Below are 11144 nucleotides of genomic sequence, written 5' to 3'. Positions count from 1 at the left end.
TTAAATTAAATCGTTATTTTGAAAACCTAAATTTTTAAATTTCAATACTTGATGTCATGGTGTTGAAATGGGTCCAACGTAATTAATAGATGATGTACCAACTCTTTCCACAACATTATTGATTTTGATTATTCAACGCACAATAAATTATTGTGTGTTGAATAATTATTGTCAATAATGACAATAGTACAATAACTCTGAAAAATAAAGGACTTGCTCTACTAGACAACTACTCTTCTTTTTTAAAAGGTTTGGCGTTTTTTCTTTCCCAATGGTCCCACCACTCTAAATCATCCTACAGCTGCCCCTCGTCCCTCTGTCTTCTCCACCTTTCACAGAAAAGAAGAAGAAAAAAAAAAGAAACCCTTTCTGCTTACTCGCACTTTCTGTCTCTGGGTTTCCGTTGGGAGTCGATTCAATCTACCGATCTAGGTTATTAGGTTCAGTTTCAAGTGAAGATTTTTCGGTTACATTTAGAAAATAAAAAAACGCATGGGTTTAGATCGATCTGTGCTTGAAGTGTGTACCGGACTGTGTAAGAGGGAGAGAGAGAGAGAGAAAGAGAAGGAAGTAGTCCAACATTTTAGCCAGGAGGAGCATCAGTTGATGTTTGTGGAAGAGTTAGAAAATGAAGTTGTTTGCTCAGGTTGCAATAAATCTGTATGCGGTCCTGCCTACAAATGTTCTCACTGCAACTTCTTTCTTCACAAGTCATGCGCGGAGTTACCCCCTGAGATACAACACCTTGCGCATCCAAACCACACCCTTGTTCTCCAAACACCATCAGGGATTTACATTTGCGATGCCTGCCTTAAGAGTTGCGAAAGATGCTTCTTCTACCATTGCAATAGTTGCGATTTCGACATTGACATCGAATGTGCTTCCAGTTGGCAAACTAATACAGACGACGGTCACCAACACGAATTCGCCCACTTCTTTCAACTGATCCACTTCACTTGTGAACTCTGTGGTTTGGATGGCAACAGCGTTGCCCAGGTATGTCGCATTTGTCAACTCTTGTCTCACGCCTTTTGTACTCAGATGCCACGTAGAATCAAAATTATGGCAGATCGTCACCTGCTCACCCTCATCCATTCACTTGGTATGGTGATGAAGGAGCACGGCGATGTATTCTGTCAGCTCTGCTATAAAAATCTCAACCTTAAGTATGCGGGTTATTATTGTCAACAATGTAATTTTGTAGCCCACTTGAATTGCGCACGCATAAATTTGATGGGAGCAATTACTGATACCATAGACTCAAGCATAGAGGAGGAGGGTATCGACTTTGAAGAGGGTGAAGAACGGGAGGAGCTCAAACATTTGGGTCATGAACATAACTTAATCCTTAGCCGCAACCAAGTCGAGGTTCATCATAATAAGCTTTGTGAAGGTTGTATGCAACTAATTTTTGCCCCATTTTATAGTTGTGAGCAATGTAATTATTTTCTCCATAGCGCATGTGCTAGACTACCATTAAAGAAGCGACTCCCAACTCACCCACATGTGCTTACCCTCTACCCATGCGGATCTCAAATTGGTAACACTGAACATTGTTTCGCTTGTCAACGCCGTAGCCATGGCTTCACTTATAAATGTTCCGATTGTGAATATAGTATTGATATCCGATGTTGTTCGATTCCAAAAACCTTTAAGCATGAAGGTCACCAGCACCCCCTTTTTCTTGCTCCACGTTCAGTTCAAAAGTGCAATTCTTGTGAGGGGCAGAGGAGTGCCAATGGTGTATTTGTATGCACGAAATGCAATTTTGGCTTGGGTTTTGAATGTGCGACACTCCCACTCAAAGTTGAGTATGAATATCATCCACATCCTCTCTCACTCACTTACATTATTGAAAACGATTCTGAAGAATATTATTGTTTGATTTGCGAAGAAGAAAGAAATCCAAACCATTGGGTTTATTGTTGTGTAAAATGCAATTTTACTGCTCATCTTCGATGCGTAGTTGGGAGGTATCCTTACATTAAGTATGGAATAGATTTTACTTGGAAAAATCACCATCACCCTCTCAATTTTGTCCGAAGAACTAAGGACTCTCGCCCATGTGATGAATGCGGAAAATTTTTTGATGATGATTTGGCTTTAAACTGTAGACAATGCAAATTCATCATCCATCCGTGGTATACCTGTATGGGCAAGATGAGTACATAATAACTTCTTAGCACTGATTAGAAAAATATCTTTTTGTAGTTGATTGTACTGGAGAGAGTTTCTTGTAATTGTATTATTTATTTAATCATATACTTTGATTGGATTAAACTTTTTGTTTCACATTTTGATATATATTACAAGTTTGGTGATAAGTAGACGAGTAATGATATTGATGACTGTCAATATTATACATTGACTATGGAAGAACTTTTACATATGAACACCACCAACGCCGTCTTCTTTTTGGTTTACAATAATTATTACTTTGCATGTCTCCAACGTATATATTTCTGCCACAGCAAGTAGTTTAGGGTTGGCAAATAAAGTCATCTTCAATTCTCAAGCTTCATTTTACAACTCTCGTTCTCATTGACATATCTTGGGGATGGAGGTAATTAAACCACACATTTCCTCGTTGCATAAAATCATCATTTGTAAAATGAATGAAGGTTTGAGAATTGAAGAGAAGATATATAGATGCCTTTATTTGTCAACCCTAAACAACTTATTGTGTGTGGTTTGCAATTACTATTCTCAGTCGATGCAATTTTCTAGCTTGGAATTAGCAACACACTTGAGAATTGAAGAAGAAATGTGTGGTGGTAGGCAATTAATATTCATCTTGTTGCTAGCTTCCTAATTACGTGCCAACCTATAATATGATCTTATTTCAAGCCACACATAAGTTTTCATTATACATCACAATTGTTGCAACGTATTTTTTGGATTTAGGGAATATTCTATTTATCTTGATTCTCTGTATATTGATCGATTAAACTGAGTACAATGATCTCATATTTAAAACAAGCTAGCTATTGGAATTACAAGAACAGAAAAAGTTTTAAATTCGATCTTTTTTTTTTTTTGTCTATTTGTAGGAATTTTCAAAGAACCACATCTCTCTATCAATTCTTCTGGGTCTGTAACTTCCCATCTTTAAAAGGATGTTGGTAATTGCAAGCTGAAGAAAATAATAAAACTATAAAAATTATGTGCAGAAATAATAAAATAGTCACAATACGTTTTACGTAGTTCACTTTATAACTTACATCCACGTAATAATGTCAAATTACCAGTTATCCCAGAATCTTAAACTGATAGAAAGAGTTAAATTTAATCACTTAACCATTACTTTAACACTCCCCCATGTGATTTATTGTTTGTTGATACACCCGTTATACCCCTGCCCATTCAAATAGAACTATGCATTTCTTCTTTGAGATTAAATTCGATTAAAACCTCTTCTAGCTTCGTCATTTCTCCCTTCTTCTTCTATGCGGGATAAGAAGAAGGATGAAATAGTGAAGCTAGAAGAAGTTTTAATCGAATTTAATCGCAAAGAAGAAATACATATATTCTGTCTGAATGTGCAAGGGTATAACGGGTGTTTCAGCAAAAATGAATCACATGCGTGGCATGTGAGAGGAGCTCTATCTGTTTGGATTTCACAGAAAATCCTAACGGAAGGGAATAAGTGAAACAAAATTAAAATTTGATACATTAAAGTGAGAGACTTTAAATATTGGGGGTGTTTACAAAAGGTGCGCAAATTTAATTAGAAGGTAAGTGAAGTTTCCCCTCTAGAGCCATGATCACACGCCCAGTACTATTGTAGCAACAATATTTTTTTAAATATTATTTTACAGTTTATTCTTTATAACTTATACCGATTTGTGTCCCAATAATGGTGCCTATAAATAGATGGACTACAACGGTATGATTTTTTTTTTTTTTTTTTTTTTAACAGTAAGATTTTCACACAAAAATTTCACCTCGTACGTAAAGAAAGTCTGAAAGAGTGAGCATAGAGTGTAAAAAAAAAATGTTAAAGGAAAGTAAGAAACAGGAAAAACTTTACCTTAGACCCATGAACTATCATGAATTTTACAAAGACTTTCTGAATTTAAAAAACCATCAATTTAACTCTATGAACTTTTAATTCAATTCAATTAAACCCCCTCTATCAGATTTTACTTTAAAAGTGATACAATGGAGTTTAACCCAACCTTTTTTGAAAATTCCAAATTTACACATAATTTCCAATAAAAAAATAAAAATAAATAAATTTATATATAAAAAATAAAAAAATAAAAAAAAATAAAAAAAACCAAGCGGGTCTCAGCCAAAGACTCAACATGGGTCTGGCCTGGCCCACGCGTCACAAGGTGGCTCACGGTAGGGTCATCTTGAACACTACTGTGGGTCAATTGATTCAAATTGAAAGTTTAGAAGATTAAATTGAGAGTTTTTGCAATTTACAGGGGTCTTTTCAAAAAGTACGGTAGTTCAAGAATCTATAGTAAAGTTTTCCCTAAGAAATAAGGCTGGCTTGAGTCAATTACTAGTTAATTAATTAATTTCACTTGATCGTTATAGATAATCAACACTATTAAAAGAAAAATAGGCTTTTCTGTAGTAAAGACCACTAAAAAAAAAAAAAAAAAGCATATGAGTGCTTTTGCAGGGATTGCTCGAAAAAAAATAATAATAAATTAATTAATTAAAAAAAAAATCAAAGTAAAAAAGAATTGCTCACAACAGCAGCTCTTTGATGATCCTTCCTTTACTCTTGTCCTCTTTATTTTTATTTTTTAATGGTTCAGTACAATTTTTTTAAAATAAAAAAAAAAAAAAAAAACATTGCATGAAAAGGCTTTTGAAAGAGTAAAATTAAAGAGTAATTTTTTTTATTTTTTTATTTTTTTATTTTTTTTAATTTGGCCCCTAGTGGTGGTTTGGCCAACCCCAAGGGCCATGGGGTGGCTTCGGCCGCCCTATACCGGCTGGTTTGAGCGGCCCAACATATGTAGAGCGAAACAGATACTCAATCAGCTTTATTAGAAAGATAATAACTTGAGTTTCAAACATCGGATTAGAGCGAACTTGGTAACGTTGGAAAGCTAATTCAAAGATCTACAAAATCATATTTTACGAGATTTGGCTAATTTTGATGTTTACTAGGTCAAAACGGGCTGTAAAGAACTCCCTGAAAATCGTGTCCAAACACGGATTCCTCATGCATGTCCGGACACATCTATGTTTTAGCTTATGTTTCTTTATTTCTTTGGTGCCTGTTTGAATAGAGGTATATCCCATCTGGACGGCCATCGTAGAGTTCTTAAAGCCGACTTTAATACGTATTTTTATTAGGTTTAAGAGTCTTGGGGCTATAAATACATGCTTATAGCCTCCAAAAACGCCTTTGTTATTTATATATGTGTTTTTATGAATACAATTACTCAGAGTTGAGTTTCTTATGATTTTCCTTGAAAACCTAGAGAGTATTTAACTTTTAGAAAAGATTTCTTCGATTCATTGAAGAATTAAGATCTAGAAATACCTATTCGTTTATTAATGTTGTTATTCGCTACAGCCCACTAAATCACGCTGCATCACGGACAACCCTTAGATAAATTGTTTTCTTCATTTGGCCCTAAGAAGTGGTCGGACCCTCCGACCCAACGGTGGTGGCTGGCCACCACATAGGAGGTGACCAGCTACCTCTTTCTTTTCTTATTATTATTTTAGTTTTTATTGATTTATTAAATATTAAATAATATTTTATTATTTTTTATTAGTACGACACCTAACATATTTATAGCAATAAAATTTCATTAAAAAAATCATAGCCATAGGCAGGATAGATCCTGATCCAGTCATCGCAATTAATAGGAAATTAAAAATTAAGAACACGTACAGCATACGTTTGGTAAATAATAAAGGCATGCGGCTAATTATAAGACAGGCAGTAGTACATTCTCCCAACCATCTACCCCAGGCCCAACGGTACTAATTAATAAATGATTTTTTGTTTTTTGAAAAAATCAAGATACTCATGACAGAGATCGTCGGTAGATGGTGAGAATGCACTAAATCCCTCTAATTAATCTGAGTGAGTCAGTTGACGTGAAAACCAATGAGAGCCGGCAAGACAGCTCTTCTTTTTCAAAAAGGTTTGGCGTTTTTTTATTATTTATTTTTTAAAAAAAATGTAAAATTAATTCTTGTATTTTATCTTATTTATAATTTACTCTATATGATATTAAAACGAATTCAAAAATTGGTATGTAAAAAAAATAATTTAATTCTTATAATTAAATTTTATTCATTAATTTAACAAATTTCGTTAATGTACTATATCACATTTAATAAAATCAATAGTCAAACCACGTAGCGGGTTTTAAAAAAACAAAATTTTGTTTTTTTTTTTTCTACCCAAGGTAACCCACAGGCCACGGCACCCTCACAATAAAAAAAAAAAAAAAAAAATTCTTTCTACTTATCCAAGACACACCAGGCCTAAAGTCTCTCTCTCTTTCTCTCTCTTTCTTTATTTCTATCTCAGTTCTGACGCTCAGTCAGTTTTTCTTTCATTTCCTTTTGTTTTTTAATTTTTTTTTTTTTTTAAGAAAAGCATATCATTTCATTCAATAATACTACGAACATAACGCTCTTACATCACAGAACAAATGTCTGAAACAATCATAGTATAAAGTTACAAAATTACTAGATTTAGTATAAAATTCAAGATCAATCCGTTAACCCATAATTAAAATCAAATTTATTACTAAATCTGTGACATACACCCTCAACCTTTTGTTTTTTAGTCTTTCTTCCACGTTCTTGTTCCCCATTTTCTTTTTTTCTTTTTTTTTTTCTAATTTCTTTTGTTTTTTACTCTTTCTCCCATTTGTCCATTTGCAGCATGCCCCTCCAAGCTATTAAAAAAAAATTGTTTATTTTCTCCTGCCTACCTCACGCTTTTCTCACCCTTTCTCTTCTCCCTCTCTCTCCCTCAGTCCCTCTCAAACGCTCTCTCTCTCTCTCTCTCTCTCTCTCTCTCTCTCTCTCACAGACGCTCCAACTCGGCAACTTCAACTCCAAGCCAAGGTCTGGAGATCTGATATCAGGTGAGTTTTGCATCCTTTGTTCCCTTAAAATTGATTTAGGATTAATTTTATGCATTTAACCTGATTTTTTTTTCCCTTGATGAAATAAGAGCACCCAAAAATTGTTTATAATTTGAATGTGTGTCATGTCTTTTCAGGGCAGAAAATAGGTGGTCAAGAACTGATTGGGGGCCTGGATTTTTACCGACGACACTGAGGTATCCCAATATTTCTAGTCCCCTTCTTTATTGGTATATTTTTTTTTTTTCAATTTCATGGGTGGTCATGAACTGCGAAGTATGGTGTGTTTTAGAGTGTAAGAATTTGCTTACTATTTTTATTCTTGAAGTGTTATATTGTTGTTGTTGTGTTATGATATTGTTTAGCCTCTTTAGGCTTTGATCAAATTAAGAGAATAATACATGTTAGTGGCACCCATTATAAATAGTTAAAATTGTTCTGTAACTTTGATGTCTCTCACAAGGTTTTGATTTAACTTAAAAATTTTAGGTTCATCCATCATGTCAAAGTTTAAAACTATTGATTCATTCTTCAAAATGAAAGAAGCCGACATTTTGGAAAGAAATACACCGTTGGATTTTAATCCCGAAACTTCAAATTCTAATGAACGCCATCTTAAATCTCTAAGGGTTGAAGATGAAGAATATCATTTTGAATCTCTAATTAAAAAATTAAAAATTAGTCTATTCAACGGCACCTGCAACATAAATTGGCCGGCTCCGCCACTAAATAAAATTAAGACACATGTCATGTTTTATTTATGACTTTTAAAAAGCACACTTGAATTTTTTACTTCATATTATTATTCCAATATATACTCTAACTGGTCGCCGGAAAAGTTGTGGGAGAACGAAGAAGATTAAGAATCATGAAACTGGGTTTCTACCCTCAACACGAACACGAACTGGGAGAACTAAGTGACTTAAAGTGGCGGTGCTCTGAACACAAACATGAAGTACGGGGCGGTGTCACGATTTGCCTTCCACGCCTGCTAGAGGAGGCACGAACTTGGGTGAAGAAGCTGAAGAAGCACGACGTTCGTGAAGAAGAAAAAGAAGATGATGGTGCTCAAATCAATAATTTGGTAGAATTAGGTTTTTAAAAAATATTTTATCCGATGTGCATGTTTAACGTGGAAAAAAGCTGAGGTGGGAGTATTAATTAGTTGGCATAATAATAATATGACTTGGAAAATCCAAGTGTGTTTTTTAAAAGTCATAAATAAAACATGACATGTGTCATAATTTTATTAGATGTGATATGGCACACTAACAGAATCCGTTAATTCAATGGATGAAATTTAACTGTAGAGACTAAATTGTTTTTTTTTTTTGCATATCACATGGACTTCTGAGTTCGTTTTGATATCACAGGAAGTAAATTGTAAATCATGTAAACCACAAGGACTAATTTTACATTTTTCCCTTTTCTTTCTTTCCCAATGATCCCACCAATCTAAATCAGTAAATCATCGTTGTAAAAGGAATCACACACAGCTGCCCCTCGCGCCCCCTCACTCATCTCCACCTTTCAAAGAAAAAAAAAAACCCTTTCTGCTTACTCTGATAACTTATTGGGTTTACTTTGGGAGTCCACTCAATCTGCCGATCTCAGTTAGGTTCAGTTTCAGGTGAGACTTCTCATGATTTTTTTTTTTAATTAAAGCTTGTTCTGTGCTTGCAGCGTTACTTTTTTTTGTTAATCAGCTTTCCCTTGTGTGCCGGAGTGTGTAAGAGAGAGAGGCAGAGAATAGGGAGAAATCTTGAAAGAGATGGAGGAGATCCAACATTTTAGCCACGAGGAGCATCCCTTGATCTTTGTGGAAGACTTTCAAAATGATGGCGAGAATGAAATTGTTTGCTTTGGGTGCAATAAATCGGTATGCGGTCCTGCCTACCAATGTTCTCACTGCAACTTCTTTCTTCACAAGTCATGTGCGGAGTTACCCCATGAGATACAATACCCTTTGCATCTAAACCACACCCTTGTTCTCCAAACACCATCAGGGAAGTACATTTGTGATGCCTGCTTTAAGAGTTGCGAAAGATGCTTCTTCTACCATTGCAATAGTTGCGATTTCGAAATTGACATCGAATGTGCTTCCATTGAATATGCTTCCAGTTGGCGAACTAATACAGACAACGATCACCAACACGAATTCGTTCCCATCTTTCAACTGATCCACTTCACTTGTGAACTTTGTGGTGTGGATGGCAACAGCGTTGCCCAGGTATGTCGCATTTGTCAATTCTTGGTTCACGCTTATTGTGCTTGGATGCCACGTAGAATCAAAATTATGGCAGATCGTCACTTCCTCACTCTCATCTATTTACTTGGTCAAGTCATCAAGGAGCACGACGATCGTGTATTCTGTAATCTCTGCTATAAAAAGCTAAACCTTAAGTATGCGGGTTATTATTGTCAACAATGTGGTTTCGTAGCCCACTTGAATTGCGCACGCAAAAATCGGATTGAAGCAAATGATATCATAGACTCAAGCATAGAGGGGGAGGGTATCCTCTTTAAAGAGAGTGAAGAAAGTGAGGAGCTCAAACATTGGGATCATGAGCATAACCTGATCCTCAGCCGCAAAGAAGTTGGGGTTCATCATAATAAGTTCTGTGAAGGTTGTATACAACTTATAATTTCCACTCCATTTTATAGTTGTGAGCAATGCAATTACTTTCTCCATAGCACATGTGCTAGACTGCCCTTAAAGAAGCAGCTCCCAACTCATCCATGTCTGCTTACCCTCTACCAATACGGATCTCAAATTGGTAACACTGCACATTGTTTTGCTTGTCATCGTCGTAGCCATGGCTTCGCTTATGCATGTTCCGACTGTCAATACAATCTTGATGTCCGATGTTGTTCAATTCCAAAAATCATCGAGCATGAGGGTCACCAGCACCCCCTCTTCCTTGCTCCAACTTCAGTTCAAGAGTGCAATTCTTGTGAGGAGCGTTGGAACGCCAATGGTGTATTTGTTTGCAAGGAAGGTGATTTTGCCTTGGGTTTTCAATGTGCGACACTCCCACTAAAAGTGGACTATGAACATGACCCACATCCCCTCTCACTCTCTTACACCGCCGAAGACGATTATGGAGAATATTATTGTCTAATTTGCGAAGAAAAAAGAAATCCAAACCATTGGTTCTATTATTGTATAAAATGCAACTTTACTGCTCATCCTCGATGCGTAGTTGGAAGGTATCCATACATTAAGTATGGAAGAGATTTTACTTGGGAAAATCACCAACACCCTCTCAAGTTTGTCCGAAGAACAAAGAGCTCTCATCCATGTGATTTATGTGGTGAAATTTTTGATGATGATTTGGCTTTAAACTGTACACAATGCAAATTCATCATCCATCCATGGGCTAAATGTACGGACAAATTGCTTATAAAATAACTTCTTAGCACTGATTAGAAAAATATCTTTTTGTAGTTGGTTGTGCTAGAGAGAGTTTCTCGTAATTGTATAATTTATTTAATCATATACTTTGATTGGATTAAACTTTTTGTTTCACCTTTTGATATATGTTACAAGTTTGGTGATAAGTGGACAAGTAATATTGATGACTGTCATAATGTCATTATATATCGAGTATAGAAGAACTTTTACAGATATACAGTGGCGGAGTGGGTTGAGGGGCAAATGCCCCCCTCACCTCCCAAAAATTTTCTTTACTCTGAATTTTTTTTTTTTTAATATCCTTGTTGCCCACCCTCAAACACTTATTAGGGGGCAAATATTTTTCTATGAGGACCGAGATTCAAACCAACTCAAGGCTATCGGACCAAAGGTTTTTTTTTTTTTTTTTTTTTTTAAGGAAGCGCCAACGTCAAATAGTGATCTAGGTATAGATAATTAGATATTTTGGATCCAGTATTAAAAAAAAAAAATGGTATATTTTTAGAATTTAAAACACTTTTTTTTTTCTTCAAAATATGTATTTAAGATTTTAAATCAGATTTGAATATTGAGATTGCAAATTTGCAAAACAGCTTAATGATTTGCATTTGCTATTTTGCGATTGTTCATTGTCATTCTTTAAAGTC

General features: G+C 35.2%; 2 protein-coding genes across 2 annotated transcripts; both read left to right on the top strand.

The window, feature by feature from the left end:
• Positions 1–293: 293 nt before the first annotated feature.
• On the top strand, positions 294–2259 carry LOC132164307 (uncharacterized). Its single transcript, XM_088519275.1, has one exon. It carries the CDS (start codon positions 493–495, stop codon positions 2170–2172), a length of 1680 nt encoding a protein of 559 aa, XP_088375401.1. The 5' UTR covers positions 294–492; the 3' UTR covers positions 2173–2259.
• A 4664-nt stretch (positions 2260–6923) lies between these two features.
• On the top strand, positions 6924–10577 carry LOC132164097 (uncharacterized). The gene is made up of 3 exons (XM_059574517.2): positions 6924–7082; positions 7220–7279; positions 8766–10577. The coding sequence occupies exon 3, from the start codon at positions 8854–8856 to the stop codon at positions 10492–10494; it is 1641 nt and encodes a 546-aa protein (XP_059430500.2). The 5' UTR covers positions 6924–7082; positions 7220–7279; positions 8766–8853; the 3' UTR covers positions 10495–10577.
• Positions 10578–11144: the final 567 nt, after the last annotated feature.

This window comes from Corylus avellana, chromosome 8 (genome assembly GCF_965113065.1).
Source record: "Corylus avellana chromosome 8, dhCorAvel1.hap1.2, whole genome shotgun sequence".
NCBI lineage: Eukaryota > Viridiplantae > Streptophyta > Magnoliopsida > Fagales > Betulaceae > Corylus > Corylus avellana.
Note: the sequence above shows the minus strand (reverse complement) of the source record. Positions and strands in the feature narration are given on the sequence as shown.

Excerpts from the sequence above, each read along its gene's own strand:
- LOC132164307 (XM_088519275.1), top strand. The coding sequence starts at position 493 with ATGGGTTTAGATCGATCTGTGCTTGAAGTGTGTACCGGACTGTGTAAG.
- LOC132164097 (XM_059574517.2), top strand. The coding sequence starts at position 8,854 with ATGGAGGAGATCCAACATTTTAGCCACGAGGAGCATCCCTTGATCTTT.